Source organism: Eulemur rufifrons, chromosome 15 (genome assembly GCF_041146395.1).
Source record: "Eulemur rufifrons isolate Redbay chromosome 15, OSU_ERuf_1, whole genome shotgun sequence".
NCBI lineage: Eukaryota > Metazoa > Chordata > Mammalia > Primates > Lemuridae > Eulemur > Eulemur rufifrons.
The window spans coordinates 5,029,634-5,049,987 of NC_090997.1; the positions used below are offsets into that span (position 1 = coordinate 5,029,634).

The 20,354-nt window shown below is 43.5% G+C and overlaps 1 protein-coding gene across 1 annotated transcript in view; it reads left to right on the plus strand.

The window, feature by feature from the left end:
- The window catches only part of BLTP3A (bridge-like lipid transfer protein family member 3A), a 37,872-nt gene extending 19,282 nt beyond the window's left edge, over window positions 1-18,590 (plus strand). Inside the window, exons 10-21 of the mRNA XM_069488512.1 lie at window positions 308-478; window positions 1,877-2,016; window positions 2,398-2,539; window positions 2,790-2,983; window positions 3,187-4,634; window positions 10,070-10,266; window positions 13,682-13,836; window positions 13,923-14,073; window positions 16,145-16,407; window positions 16,814-16,922; window positions 17,045-17,151; window positions 17,597-18,590. Of these exons, the coding sequence (XP_069344613.1) occupies window positions 308-478; window positions 1,877-2,016; window positions 2,398-2,539; window positions 2,790-2,983; window positions 3,187-4,634; window positions 10,070-10,266; window positions 13,682-13,836; window positions 13,923-14,073; window positions 16,145-16,407; window positions 16,814-16,922; window positions 17,045-17,151; window positions 17,597-17,722 (3,203 nt within the window). The 3' untranslated portion in view covers window positions 17,723-18,590. The remainder of the gene's footprint in view (window positions 1-307; window positions 479-1,876; window positions 2,017-2,397; window positions 2,540-2,789; window positions 2,984-3,186; window positions 4,635-10,069; window positions 10,267-13,681; window positions 13,837-13,922; window positions 14,074-16,144; window positions 16,408-16,813; window positions 16,923-17,044; window positions 17,152-17,596) is intronic.
- Window positions 18,591-20,354: the final 1,764 nt, after the last annotated feature.

Sequence of the window (20,354 nt, forward strand, 5' to 3'; positions counted from 1 at the left end):
TAGTGATGAGAGGAAGTGGGAGGGGAGTTGATGCCTGAGATGTTGCTGTTGATTCTGTTCTCAACCCTTCACTCCCACTAGTTTCAGAGCCTTTCCAGTAGTCCATAGTCAAAGATGGCAGCAGTCAGCAGCTGGCCTTTAGGGAGCCTTAGGGGGAAAAATCACATATGGAATCCAGAACTTCCAGAGAATCCTGGATTGGGGGTGAGGAATCAGATTCTGAACTATGACTATACTGACAGAAGAGAAAATTGGAATGTTGGATCATGATCTTGGGCTAAAATCTTCTTGCTTCTTTGTTGACTAGGTGATAGCTGCAAACACTGGGTACGGCACTGTGAGGCCATGGAGACCCGAGGACAGTGGGCCCAGAAGCTGGTGATGGAATTTCAGAGTAAAATGGAGAAGTGGCATGAGGAGATGGGCCTGAAACCACCCTGGCACTTGGGGATAGACTCTCCCTTCCGGAGGAAAGCAGGTGGGTTATGAGGAACTGGAGGGCTCCAGTTGCTTAGCCTCTTAGATTTATCTTTTTTAAAAAATTAATTAGTTTTTTTTAAAGAGAAAGGGTCTTTCTCTATAGCTCTGGCTGGAGTGCAGTGACATGGTTATAGCTCCCTGCAGCCCCAACTCCTGGGCTCAAGCTATCCTCCTGCCTGAGCCTCCCAAGTAGTTATGACTACAGGTGTGTGCTACTGTGCCCTGCTAATTTTTCTTTTCTTTTTTTTTTTTTTTTTTGAGACAGAGTCTCACTCTGTTGCCCAGGCTAGAGTGAGTGCTGTGGCGTTAGCCTAGCTCACAGCAACCTCAAACTCCTGAGCTCAAGCGATCCTCCTGTCTCAGCCTCCCGAGTCGCTGGGACTACAGGCATGCACCACCATGCCCAGCTAATTTTTTTTTCTATATATATTTTTAGCTGTCCATATAATTTCTTTCTATTTTTAGTAGAGATGGGGTCTCGCTCTTGCTCAGGCTGGTCTCGAACTTCTGAGCTCAAACGATCCGCCCACCTCGGCCTCCCAGAGTGCTAGGATTACAGGCGTGAGCCACCGCGCCCGGCCAAATTTTTCTATTTTTTTTGTAGAGATGTGGTCTTGCTATGTTGCTCAGGCTGGTCTTGAACTGCTGGGCTCAAGCAATCCTCCTGCCTCAGCCTCCAAAAGTACTGAGCCACCTCCTGTAATTATTATTTTTGAATAACCAGTGGAGATAAAGCAATGGACTCACTAATTAGCCCAGTGTATCTCATGGAGAGACATCAGTGACTTTTCCTTATGGAGACCTCTTTATCCCCAGGGATAGCTGCAATGTTGTAGAGAAGTTGTCATCATCTCGGTTCAGTAGGATGTTGCCTTTGTCTTAGGGAGAATATAGTTTTTTATTAATAGTTTCATCCAGGAGCTAGACATGTTAAGCTTTCTTCCTACATGCAGTATTAATAATTTTAGGAGGCCGGGCGCGGTGGCTCACGCCTGTAATCCTAGCACTCTGGGAGGCCAAGGCGGGTGGATCGCTTGAGGTCAGGAGTTCGAGACCAGCCTGAGCAAGAGTGAGACCTCGTCTCTACTAAAAATAGAAAGAAATTATATGGACAACTAAAATATATATATACAAAAAATTAGCCAGGCATGGTGGCGCATGCCTGTAGTCCCAGCTACTTGGGAGGCTGAGGCAGTAGGATCGCTTAAGTCCAGGAGTTTGAGGTTGCTGTGAGCTAGGCTGACGCCACGGCACTCACTCTAGCCTGGGCAACAAAGCGAGACTCTGTCTCAAAAAAAAAAAAAAAATAATTTTAGGATTTTTACTTTCCTAATTCTGTTAATAATGAGAATTGAATCTATCTGATTCTCTTTCCCACCTTCTTACTTTTATTTAGATTCTCTCTCCAGTCCTCGAAAGAACTCCCTTGGGAGAAGCTCCTCTCAGAATCGACAGGCTTCCATTTGGCCTCCAGCATGGAATCGCTTGCGCTCTAGCTGCATGGTAGTACGGGTGGATGACCTAGACGTCCACCAGGTGAGGACATGAAGCAACATGGTTGGAAAGGGGTGGAACAGTTCGCTTGGAAGGCATCTGGAACAGTATGAACAAAGTTGTTGAATTCAGGGACTGTTTACCTCACTTCTGGGTAGGTTGTGCTTCTTTCTGAGCATGGCTGCTGAGATCAAGACTTGAGAATTCTCCCAGTTTTCCTCTGAATGCCCTGCCTCCCGCTGAAAAAACTAACTTGTGGATAGTGTGAGGCAGGTGTGAGGATGCCTGGAATATGTTCGAAAGGCACTGTACTCCCTGTGACAGACTTTGGAAGGATGGTAGTGGCCTTATATTTCCTAAGCAGAAATGGAGTCCTATTCTGGGTATTGCTATAGATGCTAACAGTAAGTTGTGATTGCTTAGGTTTCTACAGCTGGACAGCCAAGTAAGAAGCCATCTACACTCCTTTCCTGCAGTCGGAAACTCCACAACCTACCCACTCAGGTCTCTGCCATTCATATTGAATTCACAGAGTATTACTTCCCAGATAATCAGGAGCTTCCAGGTAAGCACCTGGGCTCAACATTGCTTCTGTCTAGCTCATGCTTTTCATATTGTCAGCCTTGGAGTCACTACTTATATTTTCATTTGTTAGGAATTTTAGGTGTTTGAGTTAATTTAGCACACCCTTGTTAAAAACTCTGCCCTGTATAAATGTATATCTTTGCTCTCTTGATAATAACATAAATATTAGGTAGTAAGAGTCTACCTGCTGCTTTGCATATGATGATTCTGCTTTTTTCTCTGCTTTCTAGTTCCTTGTCCCAATCTCTACATTCAGTTAAATGGTCTGACGTTTACTGTGGATCCTGTCAGCTTGCTCTGGGGAAACCTCTTTTGCCTGGATTTATATCGCAGCTTAGAGCAGTTCAAAGCTATCTACAAGCTGGAAGATTCAAGCCAGAAAGATGAACACTTGGACATCCGACTGGATGCCTTCCGGTTGAAGGTAAGGGAGAGAGTCAGACTTTTGTCACCTGTTGGTAGCTACTGCTACATTTTTCCAATGGCTATAATCCATGGTTCTGTTCTGTTTGGTGGAAGTAAGAAAACGGTTTTACAGCCCAAATGGTCTTTCACACGTGTATTAATAATGGGGTGCTGAGATACTCAGATGGCCATTCTGAATTGTGTTTCATTTTCTCTCTTAAGGTGAGCTTCCCACTGGAGAAGAGAGAGCAGGCAGAGTTGCATCGTCCCCAGGTCCTTGTCTTTTCTGCATCAGGCATGATTGCCACCAATACACGTCATGCTCCACATTGTAGCTGTCCGGACCTCCAGAGTCTCTTCCGGGGTTTTGCTGCTGCTGAGTTCTTTCATTCCAATTATGATCACTTTCCTAAGGTTTCAGGTGGCTTTAGCCTTCTGCACATGCTTTTTTTGCATCATGCCTTCCAGATAGATTCCCACCTGCTTCAGCCTAGCACACTCCCTCCCCAAAGGCCTAAGGCTTCCCAGGATCTCTGGTCTGTCCACTTCACCCAGATCTCCTTGGACTTTGAGGGAACAGAGAACTTCAAGGACCATACCTTGAACTTTGTGGCCCCCTTCCCCTTGTCCATTTGGGCCTGCCTACCCCTCCGCTGGCAGCAAGCCCAGGCACGCAAGCTCCTTTTGGCCTCAGAGGGGAGGCTGAAACCATCAGCCAGCTTTGGCAGTCCTGTTCAGTCTGAGGCCCTTGCTCCTGACTCTATGTCTCATCAGAGGTCAAAGACTGAGCATGATTTGAAAAGTTTATCAGGCCTTACGGAAGTCATGGAAATTCTGAGAGAAGATAGTAGTGTTGTGGACAACAAAGGGGCCCTGACAGAGCTGGAGGATGCAGCGGATGTTCACATGCTTGTACACTCCCCAGCCCATGTCCGCATGAGGCTCGACCACTACCAGTACTTGGCTCTGCTTCGTCTGAAGGAGGTGCTGCAGGGGCTTCAGGACCAGCTGGCTAAGGATACACAGGCCATGACTGGGTCTCCCCTGCAGAACCAGACAGCTTGTATTGGAGTCCTCTTTCCCAGTGCTGAGGTGGCCCTGCTTATGCATCCTGCCCCTGGGGCTGTTGATGCTGACTCTGCAGGTTCAGATAGCACCAGCCTCATAGGTTCAGAGCTATCTCCTTCAGAGGATCGGGAACTGAAGTCTGATGCCTCCTCAGACCAGGGACCAGCAAGCCCTGAGAAGGTCCTGGAGGATAGCAGCATTGAAAATCTGGATGGTTCCCAGGAGAGGCTGCATAGCAGTGAAGAACTGCATGACTCAGGTCCACTTGCCCAGCAGTTGGCAGGGAAGGACCACGAGGCAGTTGAGTCCCTACAAGCCAAGAGACTGAGCAGAGCCCAAGCCTCCAGCTCACCAGCTACGTTGAAGCCCCCCGCTGGCAGGGATGCTGCTGTGAATGGACAGGGCGAGCTCATCCCTTTGAAGAACATCGAGGGAGAATTGTCAAGTGCTATTCACATGACCAAGGATGCCACCAAGGAGGCTCTACATGCCACTATGGACCTCACCAAAGAAGCTGTGTCTCTGACTAAGGATGCCTTCAGTCTGGGCAGAGATCGGATGACCTCCACCATGCACAAGATGTTGTCCTTGCCCCCATCCAAGTGAGTGGTTTTCTGCCTCCTTCAGTTGCCCTGTCTCTTCCTCCTACTTCTGACTATTGGGTTTTTTTTTTTTTTTTTTGGTGAACAGTCTCACTCTTTTGTCCTGGCTAGAGTGCCGTGGTGTCAGCCTTGCTCACAGCAACTTCAAACTCCTGGGCTCAAGCGATCCTCTGCCTCAGCCTCCTGAGTCACTGGGACTACAGGCATGCGCCACCATGCCCGGCTAATTTTTGCTATATATTTTTAGCTGTCCAGATCATTTCTTTCTATGTTTAGTAGAGACGGGGTCTCGCTCTTGCTCAGGCTGGTCTCGAACTCCTGACCTTGTGTGATCCACCCGCCATTGTGATCCTCCCACAATGCTAGGATTACAGGCATGAGCCACCTCGCCCGGCCTGACCATTGGGTTTTAAAGCCTCCGCTTTGTGTACTTTTAGATGTAGTCCAGGAGAATGCATAGAATGGCCTATTTAACAGGCAGTTTTCAAGCCAACATTTATTGTTTCTTATAATCAGATTATCTCCTCTTTCACTGATTTACTATTATTGCTACAGATATGTTATACCAGAATAATAATACCTGGCATCTGTATAATATTCTTTTCAGTGGGCTTTTGTGTAATTTTTTTGTTTGGTTTGATACTCACAGCAGCCTGGTAAGGTTGCTTCAGATGTTTGTATCTCCAGTTTATAGCTGAGGAAACTGAAGCTTCAGGAAGGATGAGCGCATGGATCCTCTATCTTGTAAATAGAAAAGCTGGGGCTTTGGACTTGCTCTTTTTGGTACCTTGTCAACGTCTCCAAGAATAATAGAGAAGGAAGAATTTCATCCATTCATTCAACAAATATTTTTTGAGCCCTTACTGTGTGCTGGGCTTTGTGTCAAGTACTGGAAATGCTAAGTAGGTAGTTAGCAGAGAAACACAGAAATGCATGTCAAAAGAGCAGAAAAGGCATCCCATGGATGCCTTGTGGTTTTAGGAAAGATAATGAAGACTAAGGGAAATCTTTGCTGGGACACCTTGTGGCTTAGAGACCATGGTATGAAGATCAGTGTTTTTAGAGCTTATGTCTAAGTGGATTGGCATAAGTGGGTCTCTGGGCAATGCCTGTGGGTACGCTAGTACCTGCTGTGATAGATAGCCAAGGACAGAGGAGAGAGGAAGACTTACAGGGGTGAATGGTATAACATAGCGGTCCCCAACCTTTTTGGCACCAGGGACCAGTTTCATGGAAGACAATTTTTCCACAGACCGGGGACAAGGGGGATGGTTTTGGGATGATTGAAGCGCATTATGTTTATCGTGCAGTCAAACCTCTCTGCTAATGATAATCTGTATTTGCAGCCACTTCCCAGCGCTAGCATCACCGCCTCAGCTCCGCCTCAGATCATCAGGCATTAGAGTCTCATAAAGAGCACGAAACCTGAATCCCTGGCAGGCGCAGTTTACAGTAGGGTTTGTGCCGCTGTGAGAATCTAATGCCGCCACCGATCTGACAGGAGGGGGAGCTTCTGTGGTGATGCGAACGGTAGGGAGCAGCTATAAATACAGATGAAGATGAAGCTTCTCTTGCTCACCTGCTGCTCACCTCCTGCTGTGTGGCCGGTTCCTAATAGGCCACGGACCACAGCCCAGGGGGTGGGGACTGCAGGTATAATACTAGCTAACATTTATTAAGTGCTTTCTGTTTGTCAGGCACAGGCACTGTCTTAAATACCTAAATATTAATCCACTTAATTCTTGTAAGAGCCCTATGAGGCAGGTACTAACATCACTCCCCATTTTACAGATGAGGAAACTGAGGCTCAGAAAGGTAAGATACTTGCTTAAGATAACACAACTTGTGAGTGGTGGGGCAAGGACTGAAAACCTGGACTCCTAATCAACATATGTGCTGCCTTTTCTAAATGGAGATGAGTAAAGGAGGTGGGAAAAGAGGAGAGGTGAAAAAGAGAAAAGAAAGGTGTGTGGGCCAGGCACAGTGGCTCATGCATGTAGTCCTAGCACTCTGGGAGGCCGAGGTGGGAGGATCGCTCAAGGTCAGGAGTTCATGACCAGCCTGAGCAAGAGCGAGAACCTGTCTCTACTAAAACAATAGAAAGAAATTAGCTGGACAACTAAAAAAAAAAAAAAATATATATATATATATATATATGTATATGTATATACACACACACACACACACACACACACATATATATATATATAAAATTAGCCGGGCATGGTGGCACATGCCTGTGGTCCCAGCTACTTGGGAGGCTGAGGCAGGAGGATTGCTTGAACCCAGGAGTTTGAGGTTGCTGTGAGCTAGGCTGACGCCACAGCACTCTAGCCAGGGCAACAGAGTGAGACTCTGTCTCAAAGAAAAAAAGAAAGGTGTGTGAAACGAGCTCTTTTGAAACATCAGCAGTGACTTGTTTGAGGAGCCCAGCAACCTCAAACTCCTGGGCTCCAAGCGATCCTCCTGCCTCAGCGTCCTGAGTAGCTGGGACCACAGGCATGTGCCACCACGCCCGGCTAATTTTTTCTACATATTTTTAGTTGTCCAGCTAATTTCTTTCTATTTTAGCAGTGACTTCTTAACTGCCCAAGCCAGTGGCTTTTTCTGTCTTCCTTCTCCTGGACTCCTCTTTGACAGTTTACATGGCGGATCAGTTCATTCTGAGCATTTGTAACCCTGCCCAGTTACTCGCACTTCTCTGAAGGAGTCTTCTCTTTTTCCTTGGCTGCACTCCTCTTCCTTTTATAAATGTAAACGTTCCGCAAGGCTAGACTGTACATATTCTGATCACTTTTGTCTTAATTTTAATCTTTTAAATTATAAAAATGGCCTGTGCTCATTCAGTTGACTGTGCAGGAAATAGAGCAATAAAGAAGATATAAAAATTACTTGTAATGATACTATCTACAGATAACCATTATTTACATTTGAGTCTATTTTCTTCCAGTCTTTATGTGTCTATGTGAATGCTTGTGTGTGTTTATTCATATAATATACACAAATACTGTTTTTATAAGAGGATTATATTATTTCTACAATGTTGCATCCTGCTTTATTCACCTAATATTTTGTGACTATTTTTATGTTCATTAGGTATTTGAATACATGATTTTTAATTGCTCTATTGTATTCTAGCAAATGGAGGTATCAATTTATTCATTCATTCCACTATCTGGGGGCACTCATTTAGTCTGTTTCCAGTTTTTCTCAGGTAGGACCAATCTTGTGTTAAATGTGTTTATTTTTGTGAATGTTACTTTTTCTGAATATTGTACATATCTAAATCTTTCTTTCTTTCTTTCTTTTTTTGAGACAGAGTCTCACTCTGTCACCCTGGGTAGAGTGCAGTGAAGTCATTATAGCTCACAGCAACCTCAAACTGCTGGGCTCAGGTGATCCTCCTACCTCAGCCTCCGGAGTAGCTGGGAGTACAGGCACCACGATGCCGGGCCAATTTTTCTATTTTTTATAGAGACAGGATCTCGCTCTTACTCAGGCTGGTCTTGAACTCCTGAGCGCAAGCAGTCTTCCTGTTTCGGCCTCCCAGAGTGCTAGGGTTACAGGCATGAGCCACCATGCCTGGCCTACATCTTTCTTTAGAATAAAAACTTATAAGTGAAATTATTGGGTAAAATGCTATAAACGTTTTTAAGATTCTTGATACATTTGCCAAACATTGAGGTTTGTATCAAGCTACGCTTTTTAATATTTTCTGTCTAGGTTATTGTATTGGTCTCCCTACTTCCACTATAGTCTATATTTTGAGTCCTGTCTTCCCTGCCCCACCCTGCTCTTCATTTAAAACTATCTGCTAGACCTCGCTCCACATGGATCTCCTAGGAGGGCCTCAAATCTTATATAAAATAAAATTGCTTATTCCTCCCCAGATCAGTTCGTTCTTCTTTTGATAATAGCAGTCTCCTACTCTTTCAAGCTCTACATTTTCACTCTTTTTCTCTTACACTTGTTTGTCTTGTTCTCACCATGATTCTTAGATCAGTGGTTCTCAAATTTGAGTGTACATCAGAATCATCTGGAGGGTTTATTTAAACGTAGATTGCTGAGCCCTACCCCCTAGACTTCCTCATTCTGTAGGTAGGGGGTGGGGCCTGAGAATTTGCATTTCTAACAAGTTCCCTGTTGATGCTGATTCTCCTACCAGACCACACTTTCAGCACACTGCTCTAGGGAATCTCACATAAGTTTTTCCTGTCTTTTCCCAGATGTGGACTATCTTAGTAAACTATTAATTGATTTCTGCATTGGAGGTCTTTTCCTTTCCAGCTTGTTTGAAAAAATCAGATCAAACTTCCTAAAACACAAGTGTGACCTTGTTATTTTCCTACTCCAGGACCTTCAGGCTTTTTCCTGAATTTAGTTTGAACTTCTTAGTGTGGCATAATCAATTATGATATATCCATATAGCACTTTACAGTTTTCAAAACACTTTAATATATAATCTTGTTTTCAAGATTTTCTATACTCTGGCTGTAACCCATGTGGTAAAGTGAAAAAACATTAAGTGGGAAGCTAGGAGACTTGGGTTTTTTTAATTTCACCTTTAATTGTGACCTTGAGTCAGTTTCTTTATCTGTAAAATGGGAGGGTAGGAGTAAAAGCTTTTATAGGTTTCTTTTCACTGTGTTGTGCCTTTCTAACTTTATCTTCCATTGCCCTCCCCAGCAAAACCTGTGCTTCCTCTGGTCTGAGCTACTTTCCAGTGTCTCTGTTTGTGGCTCTGTGCCTTTACATGTGCCCTTTCTTCCCCTTAGAGTACCCTCTTCCCTATTTCTTTCACAGTCTTCAAGGACTACCTCAAATGCCGTCTCCTTCCATAGAGCCATTCCTGGTCCCCTTTCCCTCCTCCTTTTTCTTCTTCGATATTGTCTAGCCTTTGGCTTTGTGCCTCTGTCCCTCTCTTATGGGATGTGTGACTAACTCCCGTATAATGTTATGCATGTATAAACATCCCTTCTCCTAATAGATTATAAGTCGTTGAGAACAAGGGTTGTTTTATTCATCAAATTATCCACCCCTCACTCCTGCCTCATGCCGAGTATGGTGCCTTGCATACGGAAGCTGTTTAGTAAATACTTGTGGAATGAATGCAGGTGGTTTCAGGTACCATTCATTAGCACCTCTGCAGTGGTTAGCCGGTCTCTTTTGTGTGTGGGATGATCTTGACTAACCTTGACATTTAATGTTGCTATGGGAGAGCTGTTTATGCAGTTAGAGATGCTGGAATAAGAGGATTCAGAAAGGCCATCAATTGAAAAATGACTTGATCCCTTTATAGCAGGTAATAGGTGATAATGTCAAGGTTTATGTTCACAATAACTGAGCTCAAGGGAAATGGTGTTGGAAGGGAGGGTACAAACATATCTCCAAAGCCACATTTGTGCTTTTTGTTTTTGTTTTTGTTTTTTAAACAGGGAGCCTATGGCCAAGACAGATGAGGGGGTGGCAGCCCCGGTGAGTGGAAGTGCTGCCCGACTCCGATTTTTCTCCATGAAGAGGACGATATCTCAGCAGTCATTTGATGGTGTCTCATTGGATAACAGTGGCCCTGAAGACCGGATTTCAGTGGACAGTGACGGCAGTGACAGCTTTGTGATGCTCTTGGAGTCTGGTATGTGGGAGCAGAGCCAGGCAAAATTGCAGAATTCCAGAAAGGGTTCTCTCTGCTGCCTGTATTAAGACTGGCAGGATTCAAGAGGAGCTGAGATTTGACAATATAGACTTTTTCTTAACGAAAACCAAAAAAAAAAAAAAAAAAAAAAAAAAAGTTTTAGTGGATTTGTGGCTCTGGTTTTATCTCCACATCCTCTAGATTATTGGTTAATACTTTTATCACAGGAAGAGATTCAAACCAAAGGAGAGAGTGCTAGTCTTATAGCCATGTAATTCCCTCAGTAGGATTCATTTCATGGTTGGTATCAATAGTGAGTGTATTTGTTGCTTTTTTTTTTTTTTGCCTGTGTATGTTATTGTTGGAAAATAACTAGGGGAATTAATCACCTCTGAAGTTACACTAATGGTTCATTTAGCTTATTGAAGTAGAAACCTATTAAATGATTCCTTAAGAATAGCTAAAGAGAGGCCAGGTGAGGTGGCTCACACCTGTAATCCTAGGACTCTGGGAGGCCAACGTGAGAGGATTGCTTGAGGTCAGGAGTTCTCGACAGCCTGAGCAAGAGCGAGCCGGATGTGGTAGCATGCACCTGTAGTCTCAGCTACTGGGGAGGCTGAGGCAGGAGGATTGCTTCAGCCCAGGAGTTTGAGGTTGCTGTGAGCTATGGTGACGCAACTGCACTCTACCCAGCGCAGACAGAATGAGACCCTGTCTGCAAACAAAACAAAACAGAACAGAATATCTAAAGAGAGAATGCAGTGGGGTTTGTTTAAGAGACGGGATCTTGCTCTGTCACCCAGGCTGGAGTGCAGTGGCTTGATCATAGCTTACTGTAACCTTGAACTCCTGGGCTCCAGTGATCCTCCCACCCCAGCCTACTGAGTAGCTGGGACTACAGGCATGAGTGCCACCACGCCCAGCTAATTTATGTTTTTGTAGAGATGGGGTCTCACTGTGTTGTCAGGATCATCTCAAAATCCTGGCCTCAAGCAATCTTCTTGCCTTGGCCTCCCAAAGCTCTAGGATTGCAGCCATGAGCCACTACATTCAGCCCTTTTTTATTTAATTTTTTACTGTCAAATTATAATTGTATTTATGTGGCACAATGTGATGCTGTGATACATGTATACAATGTAGAGTTTTTTTGAATCAAGCTCATTAACATATGTATCACCTCAAATACTTATCATTTATTCCTCCTAACAGAAGCATTTTTGCTCTTGATCAACATCTGCCCATCCCCTTTCCCCCTACTCTTTCTGGCCTCTGGTAACCACCCTTCTGCTCTCTGCTTCTATGAGTTTGATTGTTTTAGATTCCACATATAAGTGAGAACATGCCTTTCTGTGTCTGGCTTCACTCAGCACAATGTCCTCCATGTTCATCCATGTTGTCGCAAATGACAGGATTTCCCTCTCTTTTAAGGCTGGATAGTATTCCATTGTGTATATATACCACATTTTTGTTGATGGGCACATAGGCTGATTCCATAATTTGGCTGTTGTGAATAATGCTGTTGCAAACATGGGAGTGCAGGTATCTCTTCGATATACTAACGTCAAATCCTTTGGATATCTACCCACAGGTGGATATGGTAACTCTGCTTTTAGTTTTGTGAGGAACTTCCATACAGTTTTCCATGATGGCTCTATTAATTTACGTTCCCACTGACAGTATACTAGGTCTCTTTATCCACATCCTTTTCAACACGTTATCTTTCATCTTTTTGATAAAAACCATTCTGATAAGTGTGGGGTGATATTAATGTTTTTTAATTTTTTTTTTTGAAACAGAGTCTTGCTTTGTCACCCAGGCTGGAGTTCAGTGGTACGATCATAGCTCACAGCAGCCTCAAACTCCTGAGCTCAAGCAATCCTCCTGCCTCAGCCTCCCGAGTAGCTGGGACTACAGGTGTACACAACCGTGCTCAGCTAATTTTTCTATTTTTTGCAGACACAGAGTCTCACTGTGTTGCTCAGGCTGGTCTTGAACTTCTGGCCTCAGTCCTCCCACCTCGGCCTCCCAAAGTACTAGGATTATAGGCATGAGCCATGGTGCCCAGCCTGTTTTGTTATTATTTTATAGCTTCTTATGGAAAATTTCACATATGTATAAAAGTAGACAGAATTAAATAATGAACCCTCATATACCCATTACCTAGCTTCAACATGAAGAACTCATGGTCATTCTCATTTCGTATACACTGCTGCCCACTTCCCTTTGTCCCATATTATTTTGAAGCGCATCCCAAAGATATCCTTTTGCCCATAAATATCTTCAGTTATGTGTTGCTCGAAAATACAGACTTAAAAATTTTTTTTTTTTTTTTTTTTTGAGATAGAGTCTCACTCTGTTGCCCAGGCTAGAGTGCCGTGGCGTCAGCCTAGCTCACAGCAACCTCAAACTCCTGGGCTTAAGCGATCCTTCTGCCTCAGCCTCCCGAGTAGCTGAGACTACAGGCATGCACCACCATGCCCGGCTAATTTTTTCTATATATATTTTTAGTTGTCCAGATAATTTCTTTCTATTTTTAGTAGAGACGGGGTCTCGCTCTTGCTCAGGCTGTTCTCGAACTCCTGACCTCGAGCGATCCTCCTGCCTCGGCCTCCCAGAGTGCTAGGATTACAGGCATGAGCCACCACGCCTGGCCAAAAAATTTTTTTAATTGTGGTAAAATATATATAAAATTTACCACCTTAGCCATTTTTAAGTGTACAGTTCATTGGCATTAAGTACATTCTCATTGTTGTACAACCATTGTTGTACAAATCTTACTTGTTGATGTTCTTGTTACAATTAATATTGACAATTTAATTCTGAAAACGGGGATTGCATTGCATGTAACTCATGCACACTGTCTATCTCCAGAATTTTTAACATCTTGGAAAACTGAAACAGTATTTGTTAAACACTAATTCCCCATTCCGCCTCCCTCCAGCCCCCGCAACCACCATTCTACCTTCTGTCTGTAAATTTGACTACTTTAGGTACTTATATAGGTGGAATCAGACAGTGTTTGTCCATTTGTAATTGACTTATTCCACTCAGTATAATGTCCTCAGGGTTCTCCTGTGTTATATAGTATGTGTCAGAATTTCCTTCCTTTTTAAGGCATATAAATACAATGTTCCATTGTATTTATATACCATATTGCAGTTATCCATTCGTCCATCGATGGACACTTGGGTTGTTTCCATTTACATATTTTTTTAATGTGACCAAATAACCATTATTATGCTTTAAAAAATTAACATTTCCTTAAATTCATTAAATATCTAGTCTTTAAATTTCCAGTTGTCTCGTGAATGCCAGAAATATTTTGTTTTATTTTTATAGTTGTCATTGCCTTTAGAGGTTGGATTTGAACAGAATATTTTGAATTTTGAATTCTTTTGTCATCTTTCTCATGCAGAGCCTGGTGCAGAATCTGTTCCACCAGGATCTCTTCCAACTGTCTTGGATGATGCTGGTGTTCAAGGGAGCCCTGTTGTGGATAATTATGGCCAAGGGTCACCAGAGGCCAACAGTTCAGTTTCACCCAGTGGAGAAGACCTCATCTTTCACCCGGTCAGCTGCTCTACTTTCCTCTCGGCAGAGAGTGGGCTCTGGACTGGAAGGTTGGGACTTAGAACTAAGAGAATCTTCTTCAACAGGTCTCAGTTCTGGTCCTGAAGGTCAATGAGGTGTCTTTTGGGATTGAGGTACGTGGTGAGGACCTGACGGTAGCCCTGCAAGCAGAGGAACTGACCCTCCAGCAGCTGGGCACCGTGGGACTCTGGCAGTTCCTGCATGGACAGTGCCCGGGTGAGGATGGCGGCCATTCCAGGAGAGCTGGTGGGATTTATCTAGTGTAGCCACAGCGTAACTTGTACTTGTCACTATGCTCTAAGGGCAGCTGCTCTAGTGATGAGCCTTTGGTCCTTCTCTCTAGCAGCCATTAGGGGGAGGAAAAACTCTACTGAAGTCTCTTTTTGCAGGGAGCCTCCCAGAGCTTTCTCTGGGGCTTTGCGTTCACTGTGCTGTTTTCCGGATTCACTTCCCAGCTACTCCTTGAGCTCACCCGTCACGGCAGTGTCCACTTCTTCATCTGTGTGGCTGCTAACGTAAAACGCTATCTGATCAGGGAACTTCTGCCATTTAGATACAGTCCTTTGATGTGAATTATCATTTATACTTTAAAAAGATGACAGGCAAAATCTGGGTTTACATTACATGCTTCACTTAAAAAATTAGTTTTTAAAATATTGAATAGATACTAAAGAATACTTACAAAATATATGTAAGGCATAACATGATAACAATACAATGAACCCATGTACCCACCACCTAGTGTAATAAATACAACAGTACCATTGCCTTTGACGTTCCTGGGAGTCCCTCTCTTGAACCTTCCTCTTGTCTCTCACCTGTCATAGGTAATCCCTATCCTGAATTTTGTATTTATCATTCTCTTGCTTTACTTCATAACTTTTGCAATATGTTTGTATTAATGTATTGTTTAGCTTTTCAGGTTTTTGAGTTTTTTAAGTGGAATAATAATTTGTATTATTTTGTGATTTGCTTCTTTTGTGTAGCATGGTATTCTTTAACACATTAACTGCCATGTGAGTTGTATTTAACTCATGCTAGGGCCCTGTGAAACAAAACTCTATAGTTGGTTTGTGAAAATCTTACTTGTTGACGTTCTTATTGTTACAGTTAATATTGACAATTTAATTCTAAAAATGTGGATTGTGTTGCATATAACCCATGCATAGAAAACAATAAAAAATAACAAATTAGAAATGATCTTTTTTTTTTTTAATAAGACACTGTGGCTCCAGGGAGAAAAATTTTTTTTCTAGTGTGGCAGTTAATGTGTTAAATTCTTCTAGGTTATTGAGTTAGCTAAAATTCATTCCTTTTCACGGATATATAATATTCTATTATATAAGTATACTTCTTTTTGCTTTTTAAAAACAGCTTTATTGTGATGTAATTTGTATAGCATAGAATTGACTCATTTTAAGTGTACAATTTGATACATTTTAATAAATTTAGAGTTTTGTAACCATCACCACAACCTAATTTTAGAACATTTCCATTACCCTTAAAATATCCCTTGTACCTATTACCCTATTTACTTCTTAAGTCTATTCTGAACAGACATTTGGGTTGTTTCCAGGTTCTTTGCTATTTCAAATAGGGTTGCTGTGAACATCCTTGTACAATGTCTCCTGGTATATATGTTCGAGAGTTTCTCCAGGGTTATATTCCTGAGGATATAATTTCTAGATCTTTAGGGTAGGTACAGCTTCAACTTTACTAGGTATTGCCAAATTATTTTCCAAAAGGATTGTACCAATTTATAGTTCCACAAGTATGTAAGTTGTTCCCTATCCTTTGCTACACCTGAGATTGTTTTATATGGAGTTTCAGAGAGTTTAGCATAGATCCTGCTTGGCTTTATCAGTGAGAGATGAGAAGACCAAGATTTGGAGAAAGGCAGAGACATTCAAATTTAGTAGAATTCAGGGTCTTATGTTTTAATGGGCTTTTCCTTGGCCATCAGCCCAGTTCCTCAGATTTATAAGATCAGCTTTTTTTGGTCCTTAACCTCTTCTCCACCTTGAGAGGCATTATTACAGAGTAGCTCAGCCTATGGACTTTGCGGTTAGACTGCCTGGGCCAGATCCTATCCTTGCTACTTATTATTTGTGTTACTTTGGGAAAGTTATTCTGTGACTCAATTCATTCATCTAGAAGATGGGAATGTTGACAATACTTTTGGCATAGGGTTGTTATGAATATAAAAGATATGTAAAATGCTTAGGAAAGTCCTTGGCTTTTAATTAATTAATTAATTAATATGTTTTCCTTGTCGTTCTTCACAAAGGTACGTGCTTTCCAGAATCCTCACCTTTGAAGAGGGGCCACAACAGGCCAGCTGTGGGCCTTCGCTTTGAGGTGGGGCCTGGTGCAGCAGTGCATTCCCCGCTGGCCACGCAAAATGGTTTCCTGCATTTCTTGCTTCATGGCTGTGACCTCGAGCTGCTCACCTCGGTGCTCAATGGCCTGGGGCCCTTCTTGGAGGATGAGGAGATCCCGGTGGTAGTCCCCATGCAGATTGAGCTCCTGAACTCGAGCATCACCCTAAAGGTGAGAGGAAGCTTTGGTTTTTGCCCTGGACTTTGTCAAGCAAGGAAGCAGCTTGCTTGACAGCTATTTGCCTCTTCCCTTGTCACTGTAAAACGTGGTGAGGATCAAGTGAGGAGATGCGTAGTAGCATTCCCTGTCAGTGCTCTAGTGGTATGTAAATATGTACTGGGGTGAGGACCATGTCCCTGACCCAGCCTCCTCTTTGGCGTGCAGCCTTACCACGTGCAAGCCATCAGGTTGGCACTCACTCTGCAATGAGAGAGACTCAGGCCTCTCGTACCTTCCAAGGATGTGTGGAGAAACAGTGGCATAAAACTGCTCTCAGGTGAATGGTAGCAGCATGCATTGCATTACCTAAATTGCTCTGAGCCGTTGGGGCGTCATGTGATTTCCCTGTTTCCTGCAGGATGATATTCCCCCCATCTATCCGACGTCTCCAGGGCCTATCCCGATCACTCTGGCCATGGAACATATTGTGCTGAAGCGGAGTGATGATGGTGTGTTCCACATAGGCGGTGAGTCGGGCTTATCAGCCTCCTGGCTCCTCTTTTTTCTCCTATAAGTGAACAGGTAACAACTAGGAACTGTCTGGGAGTTGACAGCAGTTTGTACTTAGAACCTTTACTTTTCCCCCCAGCTGCTGCTCAGGACAGACCATCGACTGAAGTACCTAAAAGTGAGAAGAGGCCACCCCCCAAAGAAGAGATGTTTCTTGTGCCCACAGGAGAGGTTTTTGGACAGCAGGTGAGGTCATAACTGAAGAGTATCTTCCTGTAACCTTTAGGGGCTGTAATTGTGAAGCTGGTAAAACCCAGAGTGCAGGAAAGGTTGCTTGTGCTGTGTGCATATGGGTGGTTTGGTCTCCTGTCACCCAGTGGCAGCTTCTAGAAGTGCTGACTAGAGGATGTTAAGTTAGCAGCTGGTGGGGAATGGTTGCTGATCACATACTGTACCTGCTGATGAACTCTGGAGGGAATTAGGCTCTTAGAAAAGACCTAGTTGTTATATGGTAATTCTATGTTTAAGAAAAAGAAAAAATGAAAAAAAAGATCTAGTTGAGTTTTCTTAATCACTAAGCTAACTTGTGGGTTTTTCTGCTTGAATTCTTCCTCCCTGTTCCTTTTAGTAACTTTTGTTGCAAAGTGGTATTACCATGTTCATTAACTGTGAACTATTTATTGTTCCTCAGGTGAAAGAGCTTTCTACCCTACAAAAAGAACTTATAGAAACTAAACATGCATTGGCCAATGCCAACCAGGATAAAGAAAAACTTCTTCAGGAAATTAGGAAATATAACCCCCTCTTTGAGCTCTGACAGCAGTGGCTCAGCCTGAGCCGAGGAGAGAAGAGATCACCAGCAACAGCACCACCTAAGACAGAAGGCACCGTCCAGCGTGGGATAAGTCTGCTCTGGAAGCCAGGGGGACTGGGGAGTGCTCGGTCGGCTTACGTGGGTGTGCTTTCTGCTAGCCGTTCTAACGTGGATGGCGGCCAGGGCAGAGCGTGACCACATCCCAGGAGACTGGGGCCTGCTCTGTGTCTGGTTCAATCATCGTGTCTTGCCTATATAAAGCCTGTTGGCCCACTGCATACTAGGTGGAATCTTCTTGACACTGTAGGGCCATTTTAGCTCATAGTTTCATGGCAGGGACATTTGCTTCCTTCACAGCCTGTGTGAACAAGCGAAAGTACCCACCTCTTCGGTCACCCAAAGAGCCACCAAAGATTCCGTGTCCCAGAGCTTCCCGTAGCAGACCTGAAAAGTCCTTGACCTGAGCTTTGGCCATGGTAGTGGAGTGGAACAGGAAATAGTCCCGCACAGGCGGGCAGGAGAGACACCAGAATAAGGGAGACCTGGACGGTGCCTTTTTTGGAAAGGGAACCAAGGTCATAGCATCCTGGCTGATATTACAATCAGATTTTTCAGAGTTAAGCTTCCTTTCTGTTATACTTTCATCATTGTATGCTGTGGTAGGAAGTAAACAACAATAGTGACTCAGCCATATCATCTTTCCCCTCTATAACACAATTTATTTGAAATTAAGAGAAAAGTACTCATTCTGAGTGAGGTTGAGAGTATGAAGTGGGAGAGATCAGGAGGGGAGCTTGCTTCCGAGTCTTGCCTCTCTGCCACAGGCGTACCTGAGAGGCTGCGTCTTCCGTCTCCATGGGGTCCCTGGCACACCTGCTTTCCCAGCGCTAACTTTCTACCAGTGGTCTCCTCAGCCCTTGGTGGTTTGGGAGCCGAAGATAGTTTAAACTTTAACATAAACATCTCAACCTGTTGCCTCTCACTCCCCTCTATCACTGTGTCTTTTTAAAATCATGTACTTTTAAGACTTAAGTAAAAAACCCAAACCCTTCAACCCAGCTAGGTTTTGCCCCCTGCCGTATAAAAGAGCGATTTTCCCCTTCTTTTCCTATCTAATTCTTCTCCAACACTGTACCTGCATTCATATTGTCCTGTGATTAACTTCAAGATGTGTTGATTGGACAGAAGTTCATTAGCTAACTCACCTTTACATGGTAAGACGGTAAAATAGTTATTTAGTGAAGTCACTAAAGTCTTGATCATATGTGACCTATTGAAGAAAAGGTAAAAAGTTTTCTTTTATGGGAAATCATGCTTGACTTGCATACTACAGTGTGTGTGTGTGTGTGTGTTTGTGTGTGTGTGTGTGTTTGTGTGTGTATGTGTGTGTGTGTGCGTGCGTGTGTTTTAAGAGATGGGATCTCTCTGTCACCCAGGCTGGAGTGCAGTGGCGCAATCATAGCTCACTGCAGCCTCGGACTCCTGGGCTCAAGTCATTCTCCTGCCTCAGCCTCCCAAGACCTACTCCAGTTTTATGATGATAAAAAGAAACATGCATTCATGAAGGAACAAGATCTAATTTTTTCAGACTTTTAAAGGACTTTTGTCAAGTTTTCTTCACTAAGGCAATTTTTAAAACACCAGTTGGGAGAGATTGTGGGAACTTGTCATGCTTAGGAAACAGAGACTTAGGAATAAAGAAACGTGTTTTTGGAGAGAATCTTAATAGGGGAGGTTACTGAAGAGTTGATGCTTGGTTCAACCTTATTTAAGATTTTTATAAATGACCTGAAAGTGAGATTTTACAATGAAATAAAATTGTCACTATTTGCAGGCAGTGAAAGGTAGATCAGAAGAGATTAAAGAAACACAAAACCACAGAAGAGTCATAACACGCAGGGCTGTGAATACTCAGAAAAGTGACAGGTGAAGTTCAGCATGTAAGTGTAAGGCAATGTATGTATGGAAGAATCACCAGCTGACGTGGCAGCGGGCTCTGCGGGAACTCGGGAAAGAGACCGCGGTATTGCTGAGAGGGAGGAGGGATCAGGGTGCTGCTGTGGCACAAGCCTGACTGCCCTCCAGCCGCCATCAGGAAGGGCTCGGCTCTTGGAGGCAACACAGAGAACGGCGCTTCATACAAAATCACGGTTATGTCTTAACCAAATCATCTGTGTGTTTCTAATGACCTTATTTACAAAATATATGGTGAAGGCTGGAAAGGTCCAGAGAACAGCGAAAATTATCAGGGGTCAAGGTTCTTCCATGTGAGGTCACATCTTTATAATGTAGACTCTATTCTGCAAAGGTGAAAGCGGACAGGAGTGTTTGATCAAATATTTAGTCAAGAGCAAGGACCTGGTCCTGAAACACTGGCTCTAGGGCTCTACCTCATAGCCTTAGGTAAAAGAAAGCACTTCTCATAGCAAATCAGAAACTTAGCGAGTTCATTGTCCAAGAAGAGGTGCTAGCAGAATCTTTGCACGATGGCCTCCCGAAAGGAATGATAGAAAAGTAGGGCTACTTGGTTATATACAACTGAGAGGGTAACTACATCCCTTCACAAGTTACTCCTTCGGGCTTCTTTAAAAAAGGCGAAATGTTGAACTGAATGAATCACTGGTCCTCTCAAATA